Source organism: Aythya ferina, assembly GCF_964211825.1.
Source record: "Aythya ferina genome assembly, chromosome: 6".
NCBI lineage: Eukaryota > Metazoa > Chordata > Aves > Anseriformes > Anatidae > Aythya > Aythya ferina.
Genome location: NC_140303.1, coordinates 23,332,570 through 23,353,200, shown reverse-complemented (window position 1 = coordinate 23,353,200; position 20,631 = coordinate 23,332,570). Strand labels below are relative to the sequence as shown.

At 38.7% G+C, this 20,631-nt stretch overlaps 1 protein-coding gene across 4 annotated transcripts in view; it reads right to left on the bottom strand.

Annotated features, from left to right (window-relative positions):
- The window catches only part of GRB14 (growth factor receptor bound protein 14), a 65,205-nt gene extending 53,036 nt beyond the window's left edge, over positions 1-12,169 (bottom strand). For 3 of the 4 annotated variants that reach the window (XR_014694462.1, XM_084524046.1, XM_084524048.1), the window contains exons 1-2: positions 11,976-12,169; positions 10,072-10,204 (exon numbers count right to left, since the gene is read on the bottom strand). Coding sequence is in view for 3 of the 4 variants with exons in the window: in XM_084524046.1 (XP_084380172.1) it covers positions 10,072-10,204; positions 11,976-12,067 (225 nt within the window). In the remaining variant the exon portion in view is untranslated. Of the gene's footprint in view, positions 1-10,071; positions 10,205-11,412; positions 11,573-11,975 lie in introns of those variants that run through there. The other variant, XM_084524047.1, reaches the window with a different exon arrangement.
- Between the last annotated feature and the right edge of the window lie 8,462 nt (positions 12,170-20,631).

The window sequence follows — 20,631 nt, the reverse complement described above, 5'->3', positions numbered from 1 at the left end:
GCATACTTAAGTATGCTGTCTTGAAGATTTCCCTTTATCTTCGTTCCCAAACTGAAGGCAGTCATAAAGGAATTAATTCCCTCAGAAGTAACAGCTTTAAACAAGTTCAAGACAAACAAGGAGAATATGGCCAGTGGTCAACTGTCATCTCCCACTTATCATTACAGGATTTTACGTGATTTTTTTTTTGTGACATAGCATACATAAAAATTACTACTGCAAAGAGTAAGAAAATCATAAAGCAAAAATTTGGAAAAACAACACAAAATACTGTATTAGTGGCTCTAGAGTTATCATGTCACAGAACAAGCAAGGCTTCAGCAATCTGTTGGAAATAACTTACACGAAGATACACATATATAATGAATAGAAAATCATTTTACTGACCACAAATATTTAAGACTATTTAATATGCATTACTTAGTTAATTCCACCTGGTGAAAACTAACCAGGTTTAACATTGATGTTTATGTGAAGGTACATTTTGTGTACACAAAATTTACACTATTTGTAGTGTAGCAACATTTACACACAGAATTGTGAAATGGTGATATTCCTCACTTTGTCCTCCATAGCTATCAAGTTCTAATTTGAACAAATAACTCTCAGAACATCTTAACTGCAACAATCCAAAGTTATGTTAAGAACCACACTAAAACTCCTAACAGAAATTAATCTGAGTTTGAGCTCTACTCTTCAGGTAATATCCCAGCACTAGGGGATGACAAGGTTTTAGTATGTTTAAATACAAGTACTTTTTATCATCTTACATTAGTTTCTGTAGAGTAAAATTTATGGTAAACTACTTAGTGCTTTCTCCATCTGTTGCAAAGCTTCTAATTCAAAGGAGGTGAAAGGCATAAACCTGACAGTAATCACATGATTACTCAATAAGAAACATCTGAGTTGCCAGCTTCACCAAACCTTTTGCATTTCAGGTAATTTAACCATTCATCACTGACTACTCTCATCTCATTCAATACTATATAACTGTTAAACTGTTTTCATTATAAAATTAGGAGAATATGAAATCACAGAATCATTTAGGTTGGAGAAGACCTCCAAAATCATCAAGTCCACCATTAAACTACCACTGTCAAATCTACCACTAAACCATGTCCCTAAGCACCACATCTACATCTTTTGAATACCTTCAGGGATGGTGACTCAACTCAGTTCCCTGGGCAGCTTGTTCCAATGCTGCACAACTCTTTCAATGAAGAATTTTCTTCCAATATCCAACCTAAGCCTACTCTACGTGAGGCCATTTCCTCTTGTTCTATTGCTTGTTGCTTGAGAGAAGAGATGGATACCCATCTAGATACAGCCTCCTTTCAGGTAGTTTTATGATAGGGTCTCCCCAAGCCTCCTCTTTTCTAGGCTAAACAATCCCTGTTCCCTCAGCTGCTCCCTGTAAGATTTGTTCTCTAGACCCTTCACTAGCCTTCATTTGGACACAAAATCCAGCAGGTGTTTATGATACTAGTCAATGAGATGACGAATGCAGATCAGAACAGGACCACAGAGGTTTTATAAGGCAAGATGACAAAACCGAAGGGAAAAAAAAAAAGGGAAAAAAAATGAAGGAAAAATAAAAGAAATACAAAAGCACATGAGACAGTCTTATTTGTATCTGATTGAATATGGAAACTGCTGTGGCAATAAAAAGAGAAAATGATCTATGGAGCTCTCACACAAATGCAGACATAAGCATGCATGTTTAGAATTTCAGTTTAAAAACATTGGTGTTTAAGTCTTTTAAGATTTTAAAAACAATCTTTTGGGGAATAGAAAAATTCTCAATACTTTGGGAATAGCATTGATTCAAAAAGCAACAGAAGTCAGTCCTTTAAACAGAAAACCACACAATTTTTCTATGTTCATCTTAATCATAATCTAGAATAGATAATACAAAGTTACAAATGTTATTTAACACTGCTCTAATTAACCCAAACTGTGTGTCTTGAAGTCGGATGGGAATGTTTTTCTGTTTGGATTAAAAGACAGCTCAGACAGTGCTCCATAAAGGGAAGAGGTCATTAGCTTTCTGTTGTTATAACTGAAGTCTTGCATCCCCCCCCAATGGTATCACTCACTGACAATGCCACCAACGAGAAGCCACTGGAAAAAACACCTGCCTAGAAAATACGTATTTCATCATGTATCTGTATCCATGAAAGGTATGGAGCTGATACAGAATGACCTAACCATCTCAGTTCTCCAGTCTAACTTCTCATAAATGTACCCATTCCTGGAATGCTTATGAGAAAGAACAGTCCTAGCATCTACCACATCTCCTTCCCTCCTGAAAATTATGAGGGTTCAGGCTGCTGAACAGTCAGTCTTTTAAAGTCAAAGTCAATAAAACTGAGTTATCAGGAGTAATTCAGCAATGTTAAAGCAGAAGTTCCCTGCAGTTTCAGCGGGCCTTAACTGGCAATTCTCTTATATATTCAAAGAAATAGAGACTGTTTTTAACATTGCCTGCTTCAGTGACCTTGTGATTACATGGTTCTTTAGAGAGATCATGGGACCACAACACCAGGTAGTGAACTCAGAATTCAGGAGATGAATACCAAAGCATAGATTTTTGGAGAAACAGCATTTACAAATTTGCAGAGGTTTTCTACATAACAAATTAGATCTATTGCAATCTACCAGAAGTTTCTTATTCCAAATACAACTTCCTGAATGGGACAGAAGAGGCAGCTTCTTGTACTGAGAAAACAGTCCTACCAGAAAAGATAAGAAAGTTCAGTTTTGACTTTCAGGCAGATGAAACCCAAAATAATCAAAATCAAAAGAATGATCAAAATCATTCCAATCTGACAAACACTGGAAGAAAACCAAAACCTCTGACAGTGCTGATGATTTTTTTGTTTTATCAAGCTACAAATTAGGGAAAATTTAAGCCTGACATAAGTGAATTAAAGGGGTAGGAGCAATATCCTAGTAACCAGCAAAGTTAGAGTGACCTTGTTTGCTTGTTCATTGGGGGGGGGGGGGGGGGGGGGGAAGGCGAAGACATGCTATTTTTGTAAAGTTAGAATGTTTGGAGTCTTTGCTTGGGTTGTTTTTGGACAGTAACAAAGTACAAGGTTAATTTGTAATAACATTGAGGGTTGATATGAAGTCTGACAGAAAGCAATTTCTTTTCTCCATAAGAAAGATACAATAATGAATGAACCAACAGAAAGATAAAATAAAATACAAAAAGAAAAAGACAAGACTTAAACATGGGATTATTCTGAAGTTTTGCCAAGGTTATGTTTCAGACAGCTTATGCTATGCCACCTGAATATAAACCAGGCAACATTCTTTATTGCTAAAATAAGAAATTTTTCAACTCTGCCTCCTGATTCTTGCTTATATAAACCTGTGACTTTCTGCCACCGTTTTGCGATGACTGGTCAAAGCATATAGGTGTGTGCATTAAAACAGCAAGTTGTAATAAGGCTCTAAGAAATTTTAACCCAGTGTAATAGCAATAAATCCTTCTTTGGTGAGAGGGCACAGCCATTTAAACAAAGAACAGAGTATGGAAACTAGAGCAAAAACCTCCAGCTGAGTCACTGCAAAAAAAAAAAAAAAAAAAAAAAAAAAAAAAAAAAGTCCAACTGAATCAAGTCTCCTATTAGAGACTTCAAATAAAAACCTTGAGCTCTTTATGTTGGTTCTGTGTAGGATGTTTTTTCTGTTAATCTGTAAATTGCTAGAAAGACTTTTCTTGTTCCCTTGTGCCTCTCAAACTGAAAGTCTTTTGTGTAATTTAAGGGGAAGACATAGCAGGAACAGATATATGTTTAGGAGCTGGAAGGAAAAAAGATTAAGAACTGGTAACAGTGGATATGTGCAATGATCTCCAGCCTGGAAAGAAGTCCGGCAAGAAACAGAGAGACTAGAATTATAGAATAAATTTAACTAATTAATCTTTGGTGGGAAAAGATATTTCATCTCTAAAGCATTTAAAAATAGTGCAAATCCTGGAGTAATGCTATTCAAACCAAGGTTTCCAGACCTCCTTACATCTAATACAAGCATTTGAAACCAAATATATAAAAGTAATGATGGGTACCTAAGGCGTGATTTTCTAGAACTAAAAAATATAGGGTGTTCAGATACAGTACCATGCACAGAGAAGGTAAGTGGAATTGACTAAGAAGAGATGCAAATGGCTCACCACTTTGTCTCCCCATCCTAACAGGATTTTTTTTCCTTCAACTGCCCAAAACACACATTAGATGTTAAGGCATACTTTGCATTGTAAGAACAAACAAAAGAATTATTGACTTGACAGCTCTAAGAGTATGGAAAACTAACATGAGAAACCTCCTGTCCTTCAAAATTTGAATATGGAAGTAAAAAATGACTACTGTGAGGAAACACAGGCACAAATTAAACCTTGCCCACACAGTTTGTACATACCAACATAATTATACTAGTAAGCACTCATTTATTTACCAGAATAAATCTTACCATAGTATAAAAAAAAATAATTAATTAAAAAAAAAAAAAACAGAAAATTAAAATTTATTCTGATTTCCAAAATAAGTTCTAAAAGCATTAAATGAACACCAAAGTTAGCCAATATTATAAATGATATACTCCAGATTAACTTACCAGCAAGTACGTGCTTGTACATTCATGAATTAACACATATGAATGAAATTGTTTTTGTGTCTATATTGTTCAAAAGTCAAGAGGAAACAGGAATTTAGCCAAAAAAACCCTGTCATTAAAAATTTTAAGTACAAGATACTTAGCAATTTACGTCTGTTAACAGAATTATCTGTAACATTTTCAAGGATAAGGTTTCAAGAGGGTACATTAAAAGACCCTAAATTACAACTATAAAAAAAACGGTACTCTGATTGCAACAGTCAAAGCTCAATATAAATCATAAACTTAGAATAGCACACATTTAAAGAAACATATTTTCCTTGCCATAAAGTTCCCCTCAGTTCTTCTTTTCCAAAGAGCCTCACATGAAAATCTTTGTAATGCAAAAAGGGAAGTGACGTTTCACTACAATCAAATATGTATTTGAGTTTCTTTATACAACTATTTTCCAAGAAGGAACATTGTGGGAGTATATTTAGATTCTAAATGATTAAAATATCTACTTGTTTAGAACATCAAGAAAGACAAAAGAGGCAAGATATTATACCAAAGAATTGAGTGTTCTTCACCTTGAGGTTCACTTGAGTTTTATTTTTGCACTCCTAATTGAATTTAAAGAAACAAGGCACTAATTACCTTGAACTACTTTTTTGATGAAACACTTTTTGGCTTATCCTTGAGCAGGGCAAGAACTATCACTCCAGTGCAAATGATTCAGGCTTTGTTTCGGAAAGACTTAAAAAGAAAGCTTTCATAACTATAGTAACATGGTTTTTGGTCATTTGACAGAAGAAAGCTGAAAGTACACTAATGAACAGAAAATTTTATTTTTTTTACAAGTAACATTTTTCCCTAGTAATACCCATTTTGATCTTAATTAGAGACAAAAGTATGAGTTATTTATTTTGAAAATTAAGAAGCTAATGTACGTATTTTACATGTTCAGCTCCTTGCCAGTTCTTAAAGAACAGACTCCCAGACACTACTAGATTTCCATATGTGCGCTCACATACTCCACTTAATAACAGCAAACACCTAAACCAGTGTCATGAAAGGCAACATTTGCCACCATGTACTGAGTTGACTGTGTTGCATTGGGCATGAGGAGAAAGCCAGGTGTTTGTTTTTTTTGCCTTTTCAAATAAAAGTCTTTCACCCTGAACATAAAATTTAGTTTATGTGGACATCTGTCCTGGTTTCAGTTAGCACAGAATTAATTTTCTTCCTAGTAGCTGGTGGAATGCTGTGTTTTGGCTTAGAATGAGAAGAGTGCTGATAACACCCCGATGCTTTAATTGTTGCAGAGCAGTGCTTATACTAAGCCAAGGACATCTCAGCCTTTGCTCTGTCCTGCCAACGGGCAGGCTGGGGGGGGTGCAGTAAGAGCTGGGAGGGGACAGACCCAGGACAGGTGACCCAAACTAGCCAAAGGGGTATTCCATACCATCTGACGTCATGCTAAACAATATATAGGGGTGGCTAGCCGGGGGGAGGGGGCCGGACTGCTCGGGGTTAAGCTGGGCATCGGTCAGCGGGTGGTGAGCAATTGCATTGTGCATCACTTGTTTGTACATATTATTAGTAGTAGTACTATTATCATCATTGTATTATTATTATTATTATTATTATTATTATTATTATTATTATTATTTTCCTGTCTTATTAAACTGTCTTCATCTCAACTCACGAGCTTCACTTTCCATTTCTCTCCCCCGTCCCAGAGAGGGAGGGGGGAGGGTGAGCGAACGGCTGCGTGGTGTTTAGCTGCCAGCCGGGTTAAACCACGACAACATCTATGACACTATTCATATCAAAAGCACCCAATCCCCTCCTACATTTCTTGCAGGGACACCAAACTTGATGGTTTCATACAGAGTAGATTTCAAAATCCACAAAGTGGTCTTGCTAACCTTGCCAATTCAGCTGTTGATTTCATCTCCAGATTACTCCCTTAAGGATGAAGATATTAATCACACAATCCCACTCCCATTCACGCTACATCTCAAAGTTCCCCTTCCCAAACACGGGTGTGATCAGCTCCATGGGACCACCTCCATGAAATGCTCCACTGGGAACAGGTCAGCTGCGGAACAAGTCTGCCTGTCTCAGCATGGTCAATGCAGACTTTCTTTCCATCCTCCCGGCTCCCATTTCTCTCTCTAGGAGAATAAAATTTGTCACTATACTGACTCTGTACTATTACTGCTTGTTTTTGAACCCTGTCATTCCCCTCTCCATTCTTTTTTAAATTAAAAAAATATATATAAGTAAAAATTTAAGGTTGCCTCTTGAAATAAGTTTTTTCTAACTACTGCTAACATGTTAGGATTATGAGTCTGTGAGAATATAACACACAATTATTCCAAACAGCAGGAAGAAGAATTAGATCAACAGCTGTGTTTTTGAGGCAGACCAAGTAATGTTCAGACACAAAGATTTCCTACTTCCCAAGCACAAAGATAATTCACCATTCCGCTATGTGCTTTTTTACCAATTTGCTGTTTGCTCCACAAACAGATATGTTGTTCAAGCAGCATGTTCAATGCTTTAAGAGTATTTATGATAAAAGATCATGAAAAGACAGTAAGAACATCAGTTTAGAAAAACAAGAGTTCTAAATAATGTTAATAATCTACTCAGAAAAAGAAAGATATTTAAGAACTTCAACCTTTCAGATGTCACGGGTGTTATGAATACGAGAGTGGTAATGTCACAGATAGATATTTCTGACAACTTCTTTTTTCCCTGGAAATAGAAAATCTTTTCTGGAGATAAAAATAAGACAAAAGAGGCATGAATTATTTTTTTCTTTTTGAAACACATATTTTGATAATAGTTACCTATTAGACATAAGTAGAAACTCACTCTGTAATTTTTATTTATTATACCTGAAATTAAAAACACAGAAGACGAAGAAACTAAATCAGAAATAAAGCAATCTAAAAGAATCATTGAAAACATATGTAGATCATCACAGAGTGAGCAGAAATTATTCTGGCAGCTGTCAACACTGTATACAAAAAAAAAAAAAAAAAGGAGAAGAAGAAAAAAAAGAGTGCTTAAGTGTACCTGGTTCCTCTTGTTTCTCTTAAGAGTTAGGAAATTATCACACTGCAATAGTAATATCCATGCTCTTCAGGGCTATATTCAATTATGGGTTTGTATAGTGATTAGGTATATGCAGAAGGAGCTGTGTAGGCAAACCCAGAACATGGTGTGGAAATACCACATTTCCAAGCACAGCCCCCACAGCTAACTATGGGAAGTCAAAGCCACAGCTTGCTCCTCCTTTTTGCACACCTGCTTAGCATTCACTCCCTCTCCTTTTCATATCTAAGTAATTTCACAAAGATATTAGAAGACTTCAACCTGAATTTCAGATTTACAAGTTTAACTCAATACTTCCCATTTGGTCGTAACCTTTGATAGCTTCAGATTAATAACAAAAGAATAGTTGTGCCATGTCTGACAAAAGGTCTGCGTAGCCCAGTACCATTTCTCCAGTAGTGGCCATACACAGATACCTAAGTAAAAGGCTTTGTGATGAAAACTGTGGTCTTGTTAAAATGCCTCCAGCAAATACAAAGACTCCTCTCTATTTTTCTGCACTCTGGAAAATGGATTAGGCCCTCTGTAGACACTACTATTATTTTAACTTTCTTTGGCAAGTAAACCAATGTTTCTTGATCCTGCTTTTACCAGAGGGTACTACATTCTTCAATGGTAAAATGGGGGAAATGAAAGGACTGCAAGAAGAAACTGTCACAAAAGGTGTAACAAGAGCCCGTCTAAAAAAACATAAGTGAAATCAGTGAAGCCATGAACTTCAGTTTCTCAGAGATTGAAGCTTACATTTAACTGGCTTAACTGATCATGACAGTCAGTAATTTTAAACATGACAGGCCTCAAATGCAGACAGTTGACCTTTCTGTGTTAAATCATGCTTGGGAAATCTACTTTCCAGTTGCAAGCATGAAGACTACCACAATGAGTGCAATTTAAGCCAGCAACAAGAGTTATTTGAACTAATTTTTAAAATGTGACTCCCAGTCCTTATGTTCTGAAAGATAATGTTACCAGTTTGGTGGTTTTCCTGCCTCTGCAGAACGACTGTCAGTGCACAGGCATGAAACTAACATGATTTTACCCCATTGTATTTGCAGTGCTTACATATAAACTGACCAGGAATACTCCAAATTAGCATTGCTATCGTAGGAAAGAATTAAAAGTGATACAAATAGTCAGAAAGACACCACAGCCATTTTTAGAGAACATACAATATATGACAAGATTGAATCAGTAGAGTTTCCCAGACACACATGATTTTCACAAGAGACGGGAGGGAAAAATAAGAAAATGTTTCCCATTAAGGTGTCCACCCAGAAATTTCCTAGTAAAGTCTCTGGCATCTATTCTTTCCAGCAGGTGCACAGAAACAGACATGGCTGGTCAGCTTCAGGAAGGTTAATACAATTACACAAAGCTTCAACTTCCAGACCATTTCTTTATGCAAATTTAAAAACTGAATTAGCAACATCAGTAAAAGTTCTTACACCTCCAATATCGCTCCTAAAGCTGTTAAGACAGAGATCTTTCAGACCACCAGAAAAAAAGAGAATGTGAAGCAAGTAGCACCCTTAGTCTCACAAGTGTTCCTTGTCAGACTTCTCTAGAGTCTCAAAAAAAGGAAAAAAGGAACAGGTAAGCTTCTAAGGATCTTCAACACCAGTAATCTCCATTAATTGGAAACTCTATCCTCTATCTCTGCTCAGGAAAACAAATACACTGCTTGTGAACAGAACCAAGAGCACCACCAGATGTGTCTGCCCACTCAGAACTTCCCTTGGCTGACACTTTAAGGTATTTATAGAAATATAGTAACATCATCAAGACATATATATACAGATGTATAACATCAACTACACACACACACACAACATACACAGACATATAGAGAGACACACATATAACAGCAACTATGCACATAGATACAAAATATAGCCACGTACACAGCATTTGTTCCTTTCCCTTCAGTTTCTTTTGTATTCCATTATCCTTGAAAAATTAGACATCCAGAAAAAAAAGGAGCTGATCAGTGATTGTTAAAGCCCTCCATGCCATAGAACTGATGACAATACTTGGAGGTACAGAGGAGGAAAGAAATTAACTTCATATTTAAGGACGTAAAGTATTGCCTGCCCATGGTTCGGCTTCATCCAAAAAATCCGTACAGTCCAATTTAGACCCTATGTAAGAATAGTCATGTCTTAAGTCACAGATTCTGAAACCTCATTGCCTACAAGCACTGATGATCTACAGGGAAAATTTCACCAAATTACAGAAATATGGAACACCCTTATTAGAAAAATATTTTAATAGGTAACTTGGGTTTTCTTCAAGCCTTCATGAAACTAATTTAGTATTTGTCAAATAATAATTTAAAAATCTTACCTGTTTTTTTCTTGAAGTTGCCTTGGGCAACAGACTGGCTGACAAAACGGATGCGAACGGAGAGCAACACAGCTCAGGAAAAGGATTTGGAATTGATGGGATCTCCAAAACACTGTCGTCTTTCTTTGTTCTCCTATTTCAACAGAATACATAATAAAAAGAGATAATTACAAAAAAAATGTTGTTAAAATTGCAGTAACCAACTACAGTGCATGCCATACTAAGGCACTAATACCACGATATTTTCTGGTTGCAGTAATTAGCTTTTTTGTGCAGTTATTTTTTAATCAGTAGGCTGAATCTATTAACATATAGTGCTTAACTCTACTTGAAAGCAATCCAAGCACTCAGCTCTGAATATAAAGTTGTTTTAATATGTGTAAGTCTTTGCAGACTAAGAGCATGGATATATTTATATTGGCTCCTCAGGACATTAGTAAATATTTTGTTGTCCCTGTGTTCATGCCATTCCCTATGTACAAATATTACAACAGCAGATACATGTAACATCTCAGCAATACTTCCCAAGTACATCACAACTATATATTGAACAAATGGAAACTCTTTTTTTCCCCAGAATCAGGAGTCGAAGTGATTGACAAGACAAAATAGTGCAAAGCAAATGAGCATACACTCATTTCCATCTTCAATTACTTTTGTATCTGAATCTCCATAGCTCCATCACAAAATAAATGTCTCAGTAGTTTCTGGTGACTTAAATATATCTGTGTTGTAAATATCACCAAGCAGCACTTGCAAGAGTTTGGAAGCTAATCGCTGCTGTACTTGCTGAAGAGCTCCGTTATACACTGCCTTAAAGTGCCGCATTAATAACACGGTTGGCTAAAATGCTGGGCACATTACCCTGCATGGTTTTCTCACACGGCAAATATCAAAGAGCACTTTTCCTACTTGATTTCATTTGGGGAGCAGCACCCAAAGCACCCCAGGTATTTGACTCTGCCAGTGCATAATGAGATTTCTCTACATGTGTGAGTTGATGACTCCAAGCTTAATGTTTAACTTTATTACATTCATTATTGTCGTTTGAGATTTCACATACTAATTGGTATAAAAGTGTGGAAAGCCATCAAGGTAAGGTAACAACGCGACTGACGACGGTTTTCTTTCTGGAAACCCACAGAGCACATTCCTTTAACGTGACACTCAGCATTAAGGAGGAGTGAAAAATAGCATATGCAGCATTTCAATATTTCCTAAACTTGATCGGATGCTCCATTAAAAGAAAAAAAAGAAAAAAACAGAAAAAAAAAAAGAAAAAAAAAAAAAAGCTCGCAGTTTCCTGGACAAAAAATAAAGATCAATGCCTTTCAGACTAGCCTCAGGGGTACCAGACACAGCGCGCACATCCCCAGCAGCGGCAGTGACAGCAGCAGCATCGCTGCGGTGAGGCAGCTCTGCCAAGCGCCAGGGGAAGCCGCTCTGACAGCGAAGTAGCGGCTCGGGTGGGCTTGGCGAGGCGGGATCGGCAGCGGCGTCCCTCTTCGCCTCAAACTGGGAAACCTCTTAGAAATAAAAAAAGGGGAAGAGACGGGGGAGGACGCACCCACGGCAGCAGACGCGCCGCACGAACCCCTCCCGGGGCACCACCAGCCCATCCAGCAACTTTTCAGAGCACGTTTCGGGCCGGCAGCCCGGCGCAGAGCCCCTCCGCCCCGCCGTTAACTTTCCCCTCGCCGCGTGTCCCAGCGCCGGCCCCTCGGGCAGCCCCGCTCAGCGCCGCCCAGCAACTCCCCACACCCCGGGCAAGGCCGGGCCGGGGTCGCCCCGCCACCGCTTCGCCCCCTTCCCCGCCCCGCCCGGTGCAGGCACCCCCAGCCCCCGGACGGCAGCGGGCAGGGGCCGGGGCCGGGCTGGCGGCGCCCTCGGGACCCCGGCCTTACCTGTCGGGGGGCGGCGGCGGCGGCGGGTGCCGGCCGGGGGAGCGCACCTCGCCGCGAGGGCCGGGCGGCACGGCGGGCAACGGGGCGGCCATCGGCGGCGGCGCCGTCCCGGCAGCGCGGCAGGCACGTCGGCGAGCGGCCCCGGCGCTGCCGGGCGGAGGCTGCTCTCGGCTGCGGAGGAGGGGGGACGCGGCGGGGAGGGGGGGTGGAAGCGCCGCCCGGGCGGCGAGCGGCACCGAGCGCCTTCCCCGGCACACGCCTGCGGGCGGCGGCGGGGGCGGGCGGCGGGGAGCGGGGGGGGACCGACCCACGGCGTCCCGCCTGCCTCGCCTCGACACCTGCCCCGGCTCGGGGCGGCGGGACGGGTCTGACAGCGGGGCGGGGAGGCTGCGGGGATGGGGAGACCCCGCTCCTGCCCCGGCGGGCAGCCCCCAACGGCCATAACGGCCCCCAACGGCCGTAACGGCCCCCGGAGCGCCGCGGGGCTCGGCCCGAGGCTTCCCTGCCCCGCTGCCCGCGCGGTGACCGCCGCCCGACGGGCCCGGGCCGTCTTGTCAGCGCCACACGAATCACGAACTGAGCCGCCCGGCGCCTCTGCGAGGTGGGGAGTTGGTGACTGAGGCTTGCAGAAATAAGGGGTGCACAGAGCTGGGAAGTGAAGGCGTTACCTTCGTGCCAAGCAAGCAGCTGGGAAAATGGGAAAGCTGGGTGCCCGGCTCGGCCAAGGACGTGCGCTGAGCCGCAGCTCCTGCGAGCATAGCGTGGGCAGCTTGGGCCTCGGCCTGCTCCGCTGCAGCCTGTGCTGCTGAGGAACACGGCTCCTGCCCTGGTTTGTGTTCACACAGCCCTCTGTGGCACTTCCACGGCTGTTAGTACCAATGTCGTCCCGTTACCAAATAAAAATCCCCCCTCGCTGTCTGAAGAGCAGTCACACGGCACCAAGCAGAACGGGTAGAAGTGTGGAAGTCACTGGACCTGGTTGAGAGGTGAATGACTTGAGTCTAGCCCAATGCCAGGCAGAAACTGCTGTATGTAGAAACCTGATTTTATTCGGCTTCCTCAGAGGCAGTAACTGAGAATACAGAATGTCTGGGGACAAACGTGCTTTTCTGTTTTCCTGAGCCCATTGAAGAAATCCTCACACACACACCAAAATTTTCAGTCAGAGAAAGATTTATTTTTTAATTTTTTTTCCAAAATAGAAGCAATACTCAGAGTTTTCATTTTAGCTGAGTTGCAAATGATTTTGCAGGACATTTGTTTTCAATGAAACTAAGGATTCCTTGTCTTCTAAACAGTTTATTCTCTGTTATGCTGACAGTCAAAGTGTGTGTGCGAGTTGATTAAGAATTCTTATATACAGGGACTGGCGAACATATCTGGAATTTTACACTGTCAGATGATTGATTTGATTTGTTTGTTCCTTGCGAACAGCTATCTTTTTATACAGGCCAGACTAATTTTGTCTAACTGATTCACTGGTGTATATATACATGGCATGTTAAACTTCACTTTCTTCAAAAGAATAGAAGAAAGAACAACTGGTGTGTGTGTTATAGGTAGAAAACTGGGCTCAGGAAGAGATAAAAACCTTTGGGTGGCAATTCCATTCTGATACTAATCAGCATTTTAAAAGTTTGGCCACAAAAAGAAAATATGTGTTGACTTTTCACCCAGTCTGTGCAACTTGTTTCATAGCTGCAACCTGACATACATGGTAGGTTTTTGTGTCTTTGGCTTAGTCATGTAATTGGTTTAGAATGGCAGGCAAATAAAAAAAAAAATCACAATTAGAATATTAACAAATAAATTAAATACTTCTGCATTTCCACATAACTTTGCTATGATTCCAATGAGTCATGACAGCAGAAAAGGAAAGATCAACAAAGATGTAATGCTATTATAATTTCACTTGAATGTAGTAATTAAAAAAAAAAGACTAAAATTTTTAATTTTTCTACTTCTCATAGTCTGTCCTGATGCTTGCTGCTTCCAGTGCTTTCTGAGTAGTGCAGCACAAGAAAATACAGTCATCAAAACACTGAGGCACAGAAAGATCTGATTGCTCCAGCATAGAACAGCAAACATTGCACAGGTGAGAATGTGAAAGTTTCTTCTGACTTACTGTTTCTCTCCTTTCAAACAATTGTAAGAATAAGAAACAGTGCCTGAACTTGACGAGTTTTCTGAGAGCATTTGACCTAAACTCTGTTCAAGAGTAACCTTTTTTTAACTTCTACTTTGAACAAATTCAAACCCAGTCACCTTTGATGACAATTAATAATGCTGGTATTAAAAGGCTCACAGATTTTTGCTATGCCCCAACACCAAAATACTTGTTTATAATACAGTTGAACTGTGTGTCTTGGCTTCATTTTTATCATAAATGCACCTAAGCTGCCTACTCTTTCATACTTTGCTTCTGCAGTGCAATAGTCCTCATTCTAAGACAACTTTCCATAAAACTAAATTTCTGGGCATTCTTCAGTCTTCAACTCAATAGATTTGTTTTCTCTTAAAAAAAAAAAAAAATCTTTTGTTAGCCTTAGTCATATCCAGGTGTCTATCAAGTAAAATTAAATCTACATATCAAAAAAAAAAAAAAGCACAACAGATTCAAGCTATTCAGTATGCACCCCACTTTCAGAAAATCAGGTTCTCCATTTCTTAAAAGCCTGTGTGCTATTTAGAACTACAGCACTTGATTAATGTGATAAAATTATGCCTTTAATTAGAATAAACTTTCACAGTTATTACTAACAAAGTGAAATTTTAAAAAATCCAAATTATCTGTGATTATCTCTAAAAAACATGGATTTTTTATTTCACCATTCCACACATTCCCCCTTGTTTTGATCAAGGTAATTTGAATTTGTTTTTGTGGCCTGATCCTAAAAAGTTTCACTATAATTTCTTAAAGATGGTTACACTAAGAGAAATAATACCATACTTTTACACCATCTTCTGTCATAGTAACAGTAGCAGAGAAAAGGATTCTCTCTACTGAACTGCTAGGTTGAAGCCACAGAGGTAGTTAATTCTTCCAGTGCAAGGCTATAACCAGGCCCAAGTCTTGTTTCCCAATGTAAAGTTTCCTCTACAAGTACCCTAATGTGACTTGCATCAAATGTAATATAGAGGGTCATCTTAATAATAATAATAATACCTTGTCCAGTAAAAAATGGCATTCCCCAAGATGTACATCTGAATTTGTAATTTATGTGTCTGTTATATTGATGCACATAGAATATGCTGAACACAAACTAACTTTTCTTCTTTGTGGTCCTGACACTATGAACTGTGCATCGTTCCTCATTCCTGAACATTTTGAAAGCTCATTTTTAACTTTGAAAACTGGCCCATCTGTTTGGGCAGTACTTCAAGAGAGCCAAATTTATCCTATGAACACTCAGAGATATCAGTATCTAACTTCTTGGCAGTAGTGCATAACTCCTTGAAAGTTATCTGTGGTTGAACACTTTGTAGGAGTTTTGCCTATTATTACAGTGTGCATTGAATGTTAAGTTTAGCATTATTGTTGAAATGTGTATCTTCAACTGCAGATAGGGGAAAGATTCCAAGGGATTAAATCAGTACCACCAGTCTCAGTAGGCTCCAGAAGCTGCTCTTCACCCTAATCTGAAACTCCCTCTGCGTGTACTTACACAAACCACAGCACAGTAATGCTGTGGTGCTTCCCCCAACTTAATTTTCTTCTTCTGCACTTACTGTTGAGAAGCAGATTTGTGCTCTGTTTTGTTGTTTGCTTTGGGCTTGGGATTTTTTCCCCACTGAAAAGCAGGAACACTTAAGTGTACTTTCATAAGGAACATGAGTACAGGGATGGATTTTATTGCTATCTTTGACAGGAGTGTTTGCTATTTCAATAGCAAGTTCTGTGATTCCTTGTGACAGCTTTGTCCTCAGACCAGAACATCTCCCTGCTGGAATTTTCCCTTGAACTGTAACACAAGAACAGAATTAAATTCAGTGCAGGGTTTTGAGAGTGATACCCTTCAAGTCAATCAAACCAAAACAAGAGCTTATGATTTCTGAAAGAGGTCTTTGTAGCTAAAACCAAATAATTAGGTTCAGTATAGGGTTGACTGGGTGTCATGTAGGTCCTGTGAGATGCAGGTCAGACAACATGACATACTGGCTTCTGCTCCCTCAGCCTGAGGTTGTATGATATCGATCATTCAGCAGCATCTACAATAAAATGGGTATTAGGTGATGTGATCTGCACTGGCCAACCTTGAATTTTTTTAGGGCAAAAAGTTCCTTTCTAAATAGAGAGAACTGTAATAGTACAGGGTGAACATTACATATATATGGATTACATTGGCTAGGTTTTCATCTAAAGGGTCTAACTACCAGACTAGATGTAGTCTGGGTAGTTGTGGATGGATGAACCACATAATATACTGCTACAGTTATTTCTGGAAGTGAATAGTCAAGTCTCAGGAAACCAATGTAGCCGTGCCAAATGTTTGTGTTGATAGCTTTGTAATGGAAGAAACATTTTACTTTGAATACATTTCTCTGTTCTTAATTATCCATAGTAAACATTTGATAATTAATGTTTCATTAGCACCTCTGGAATAACTACTGTGAAGAGTGGACAATTTTAAACATCATAAACAGAATATTTAGTAAAATTTAAAAAGTGATATTTCACAACAGCAGAGTATTACTGATACTTTTTACAGTCCTTTTTCTAGAATTTTGCCTTATACAGAAAACATAATTTCTGACCTTACATACCTTCAGAATATTTTACACAACCATATAATTACTATGAAGTGAAGGGTGCACGTGGCTTAGCTATCTTATACTCTGTGTGTTTATCCAGAATGTAGAAATTCAGTGTCTGTAATGTCAGTTGTTGGAAATCAGATTCAAGGTCTTTTAACAGTAGTCATTTTGTAGGAGAAATAAAATGCAAGCATAAAAAAAAAAAAAAAAAAAGGAATGTAGAGCTAAAATGAGACTTTTTACAAACAGCCACACTACTCCTAAATCGCAGCCATTTCTGAGCTGCTGCCAAGGACACTGAAGCATTAGTACCAGACAAAGCATATCTCCTGATATGCACAAAGAGGAGAGGAGATGTGGAGTTATTTGGGGCAAGCAGGAACAACCTATCTAGTCAGACTCATGTAAGATAGCATTTCATTTTTGTTCTCATAATAACAAAGTTGATATAAGAAATTTAAAGACAAACTTAATTCTGTATTTTGAAAAAAAAAACACGTACAGTGATTCACTTACCTAAATGCAGGGATCTAGTACCAATTTAGATATCTATTCTACCTTGCCCTAGGAAGACATGGGTTTCCTGTTCATCCCCTGTCATATATGACAGCCCAGTGTGTATGTTTTAGAAATTCTTGGACGTTAAATATTGCACCAGATATTTGTATTTAAGTGCCTGAATTTTACTCACATTGTTTCTTCTCTGCTTCTGTAACATGCAGCTCACAATAGACCATGCATGACTTTATGAAACTAAATGAAAGTCTAGTAACTTCAGACATGCTGCATTATAAAATTGGATTTTGGTAGCTTTCATTAGATCTAAGGAGGTTTTTCTCTCATTCAGGGAATAGTAAGAAAATTAAATGTGATTGTGTACATATCTTGTGATGTGGGGAGGAATCTCTTCCAAAATCACTGAATAACGTAGCCTAAATTTGCACCTTCAAATTTGTGCCAGCCCTGATGCAGCAAAGCAATTTCTAAATCAACCTACCTGTGCTTGTGCAATTTAAAATGTCTTGAAAATGGGCTCTGAAATGGAAAGCTTTGCTGAATCTTAATGATGGAGTAATTACATTGTTCCCAAATGACAGAAAGTAAAACAAACAAACGCTTATCTGGCCAGCTGGAATTCCTATGGTACTGCATCTGTAGGATAACATATCTGCCACTATTTTAATACATCACCTGGTAGGGCATTTAGTACTCTTTGGAATAAATTAATCCCACAGGATTTACACAAAAAGTATTTGTGTACTTTATCAAGTATTTCAAGAGTTTTTTTCCAAGAAATCTATATTCAAGGAATGCAGTATTCAATAAACCTTTGAAAAAATCAACCTACTGTTCATGTTTTAAAAGCATTGTGCTGACTATTTGGAAGTTATTATATTAATAGGTTATTAATGCAAATGTCTATAATTCAGGAATCCTATCTAACAATGACAATCTCAGCACTTATTATGAACCTAATTATCACAACATCAGTACACCTAACATTTTAATGTATTTATTCCCTTCATGCGGATGAGTAAATGTTTGCATTTTTATGCGCCTGAATGTCTTTAAAAATTAACCCTAAGTGGGTGTTTAGAGCATCTGACTTTAGACACTGTAGCAGGGCAGCTTGGCCATTTAACACAGAGGCATAGAACTTCCATGGAGAGAGACAGAAGACTCCAGAGATCAACTGAAAGCACCTAAGGCACCTAAGTGCTGACAGCCATCCCAGAAGACCTTTTGGTTTCCTGTGGCTACACTGGAAACTTAGGGTGAACTGTCTTCTGACCTAAGTATCTCAGGTAGCTGTTAAAAATTAGACAATGCAATTAATTTGCTCCGTGACTTTCTCATGATCTAATGAAATTTGTGGCTGAGCAAGGAATGCAAACTCTGAGTCCAAAATTAGTTTTCTAGCAATCAGGCCATCCTTCTGTGTAACTATAATGAAGCTTTCTTGTTTCTAAAAATAAAAGGTAAAATATATTAATACTTCAGTACTCCTGACAATAAGCTTTAAATCTGGTCTAAAAGGTGATCCTCCATTGGGCTGTGGAAAAAAGTACATTTTTCTTTGCTTTCAAGTTTATTGAAGCTGTGCTCTGTAGCTATTCAGTAGCCACCCTTTTTTCATTTTAAAAGCAATTTTTTCCTAATAGTCCTAATTTTACTATTGCTAATAGCACAATTTCAAAACACTGAGTATAGGCATCCCACTAGTCCACTTTTTTGTATTTATGAAGGAAACATTACACAAGACATGAATAATATCGTACCAAATAATCCCAGAGAATAGTGTTTTACTCAGTGGTCCTCTAAATTCTGGTAAGTCAAAGAATCTTACAGAATTTTCCCTTGGAGTGGAAAGGGAAATGAGAAAACTGGCTACTGAACATGTTCATAAATAATTTGCACCTGACTTCAAAGAAAATTAACATCTGGTGTATCTGAAGCATTTGGGCAACAGGTGTACAAACTGAGATCACATCTGAAATTAGGAAAATTATTAGAGCCACTCAACATTTTTAAATTCAACCTTCAGTGTCTTCAGTCAGTTTCATGAACTTAGCTCAGTCCATTGTTTGAGAATTCAAAGATGATAAGCCAAATCATGTTTTTGTTTGTTTATAATGTTCTTTGGACTTACTTTATAAAACAATAGAAACGTAGTTTTCAGACTTCTAAGCCTCTTGAACTTTCATTGTATCATCCAAGAAGAACTATTGAACTGATGTGTTCCCTTTTCATAAGTCATGGCTTTAAAAAGCCATGTTAGACACATAAGTTGGTATTCTGTCTTACTGCTGGATTTCTGTGCTACTGGATCACTCAAGATTACCTACCCATTCCTCGTAAGGAACAAGCACACAGTCACATTTCTGTCAAATTAGCCACAGTGTGTGATAAAGAATCTGTAGTGGTTTTATGTTTCTATGTTGACTTTATGCAAACTGTGGGAGGACAGACAGTATCTGATCTGGCATAAAGCCTACTGGTAAAAATTCTACCCACCAAAACTCTTAATGAATTTGAACCAACAAAGTGCATTTGTGGATGTTTGAGTCCCATGGCTGTGGCAGCTCTGATCAAGGCCTTGAGTCAATTTTAGCCTGTTGTCAAGCCATGTCAGAGCCAATACTAAGCCTCTGACCAAGAAATCAGACTAAAGCCAGATTGTGTCACTGAAGATGACACATGAAATTTCCTGACTGTTAAAGCATACTTTGTGCATGTTAGATGGTGCCTTAACTGAATTCCAATTTACATTCTGCAAACCTGCTTGGTTTTAGTGGGAGAAATTTTGCACTGTAGCTGGAAGTAGTCCATTGCATACTGCATTCAGCACAAATGTAATTGCAGTTCAGCAGTTGTTGATTTATTTATTATTATTTTATTTTTTTTGCATGGGCTGAGTTGCTTCATTGCAGCTTAGATTGAGGCAAAAATGGATGTACAGTTTTCACAATATTTTGATTTTCCATGTGGAGTAAAAAGCCATCACCTATACATGAGGCTCCCAAGCATTCTACTTTCAAAGCAGCTTTGAAAGGTGTATTCCCATCTCTTTTATTAGCACAGTCTCTTCAGAACATTTCTCTTTTTGTTTATTTGGAAGGAAAATCTACATTTAAGTGATTTGTTAAGACATTTAAAACCCATTTTCTACAGATAGTTTGTCTGGCTCTTGCAAGAACGTAGGCTTCTATTATAACATATTGGGAGCTTTTAAAACCAAAGCAATTCATAATAAATTTATTCAAATTGACACATTTCTGGTTACAGTCTCTTCATTATTTCTTCAGAGTTATGAAACATGAATTATATCACTGTAACCACACCACCAGTCAAGGAAATCTAATTTGCCATGAAGTATGTTTGTGTAGTCATTGTGTAGCTC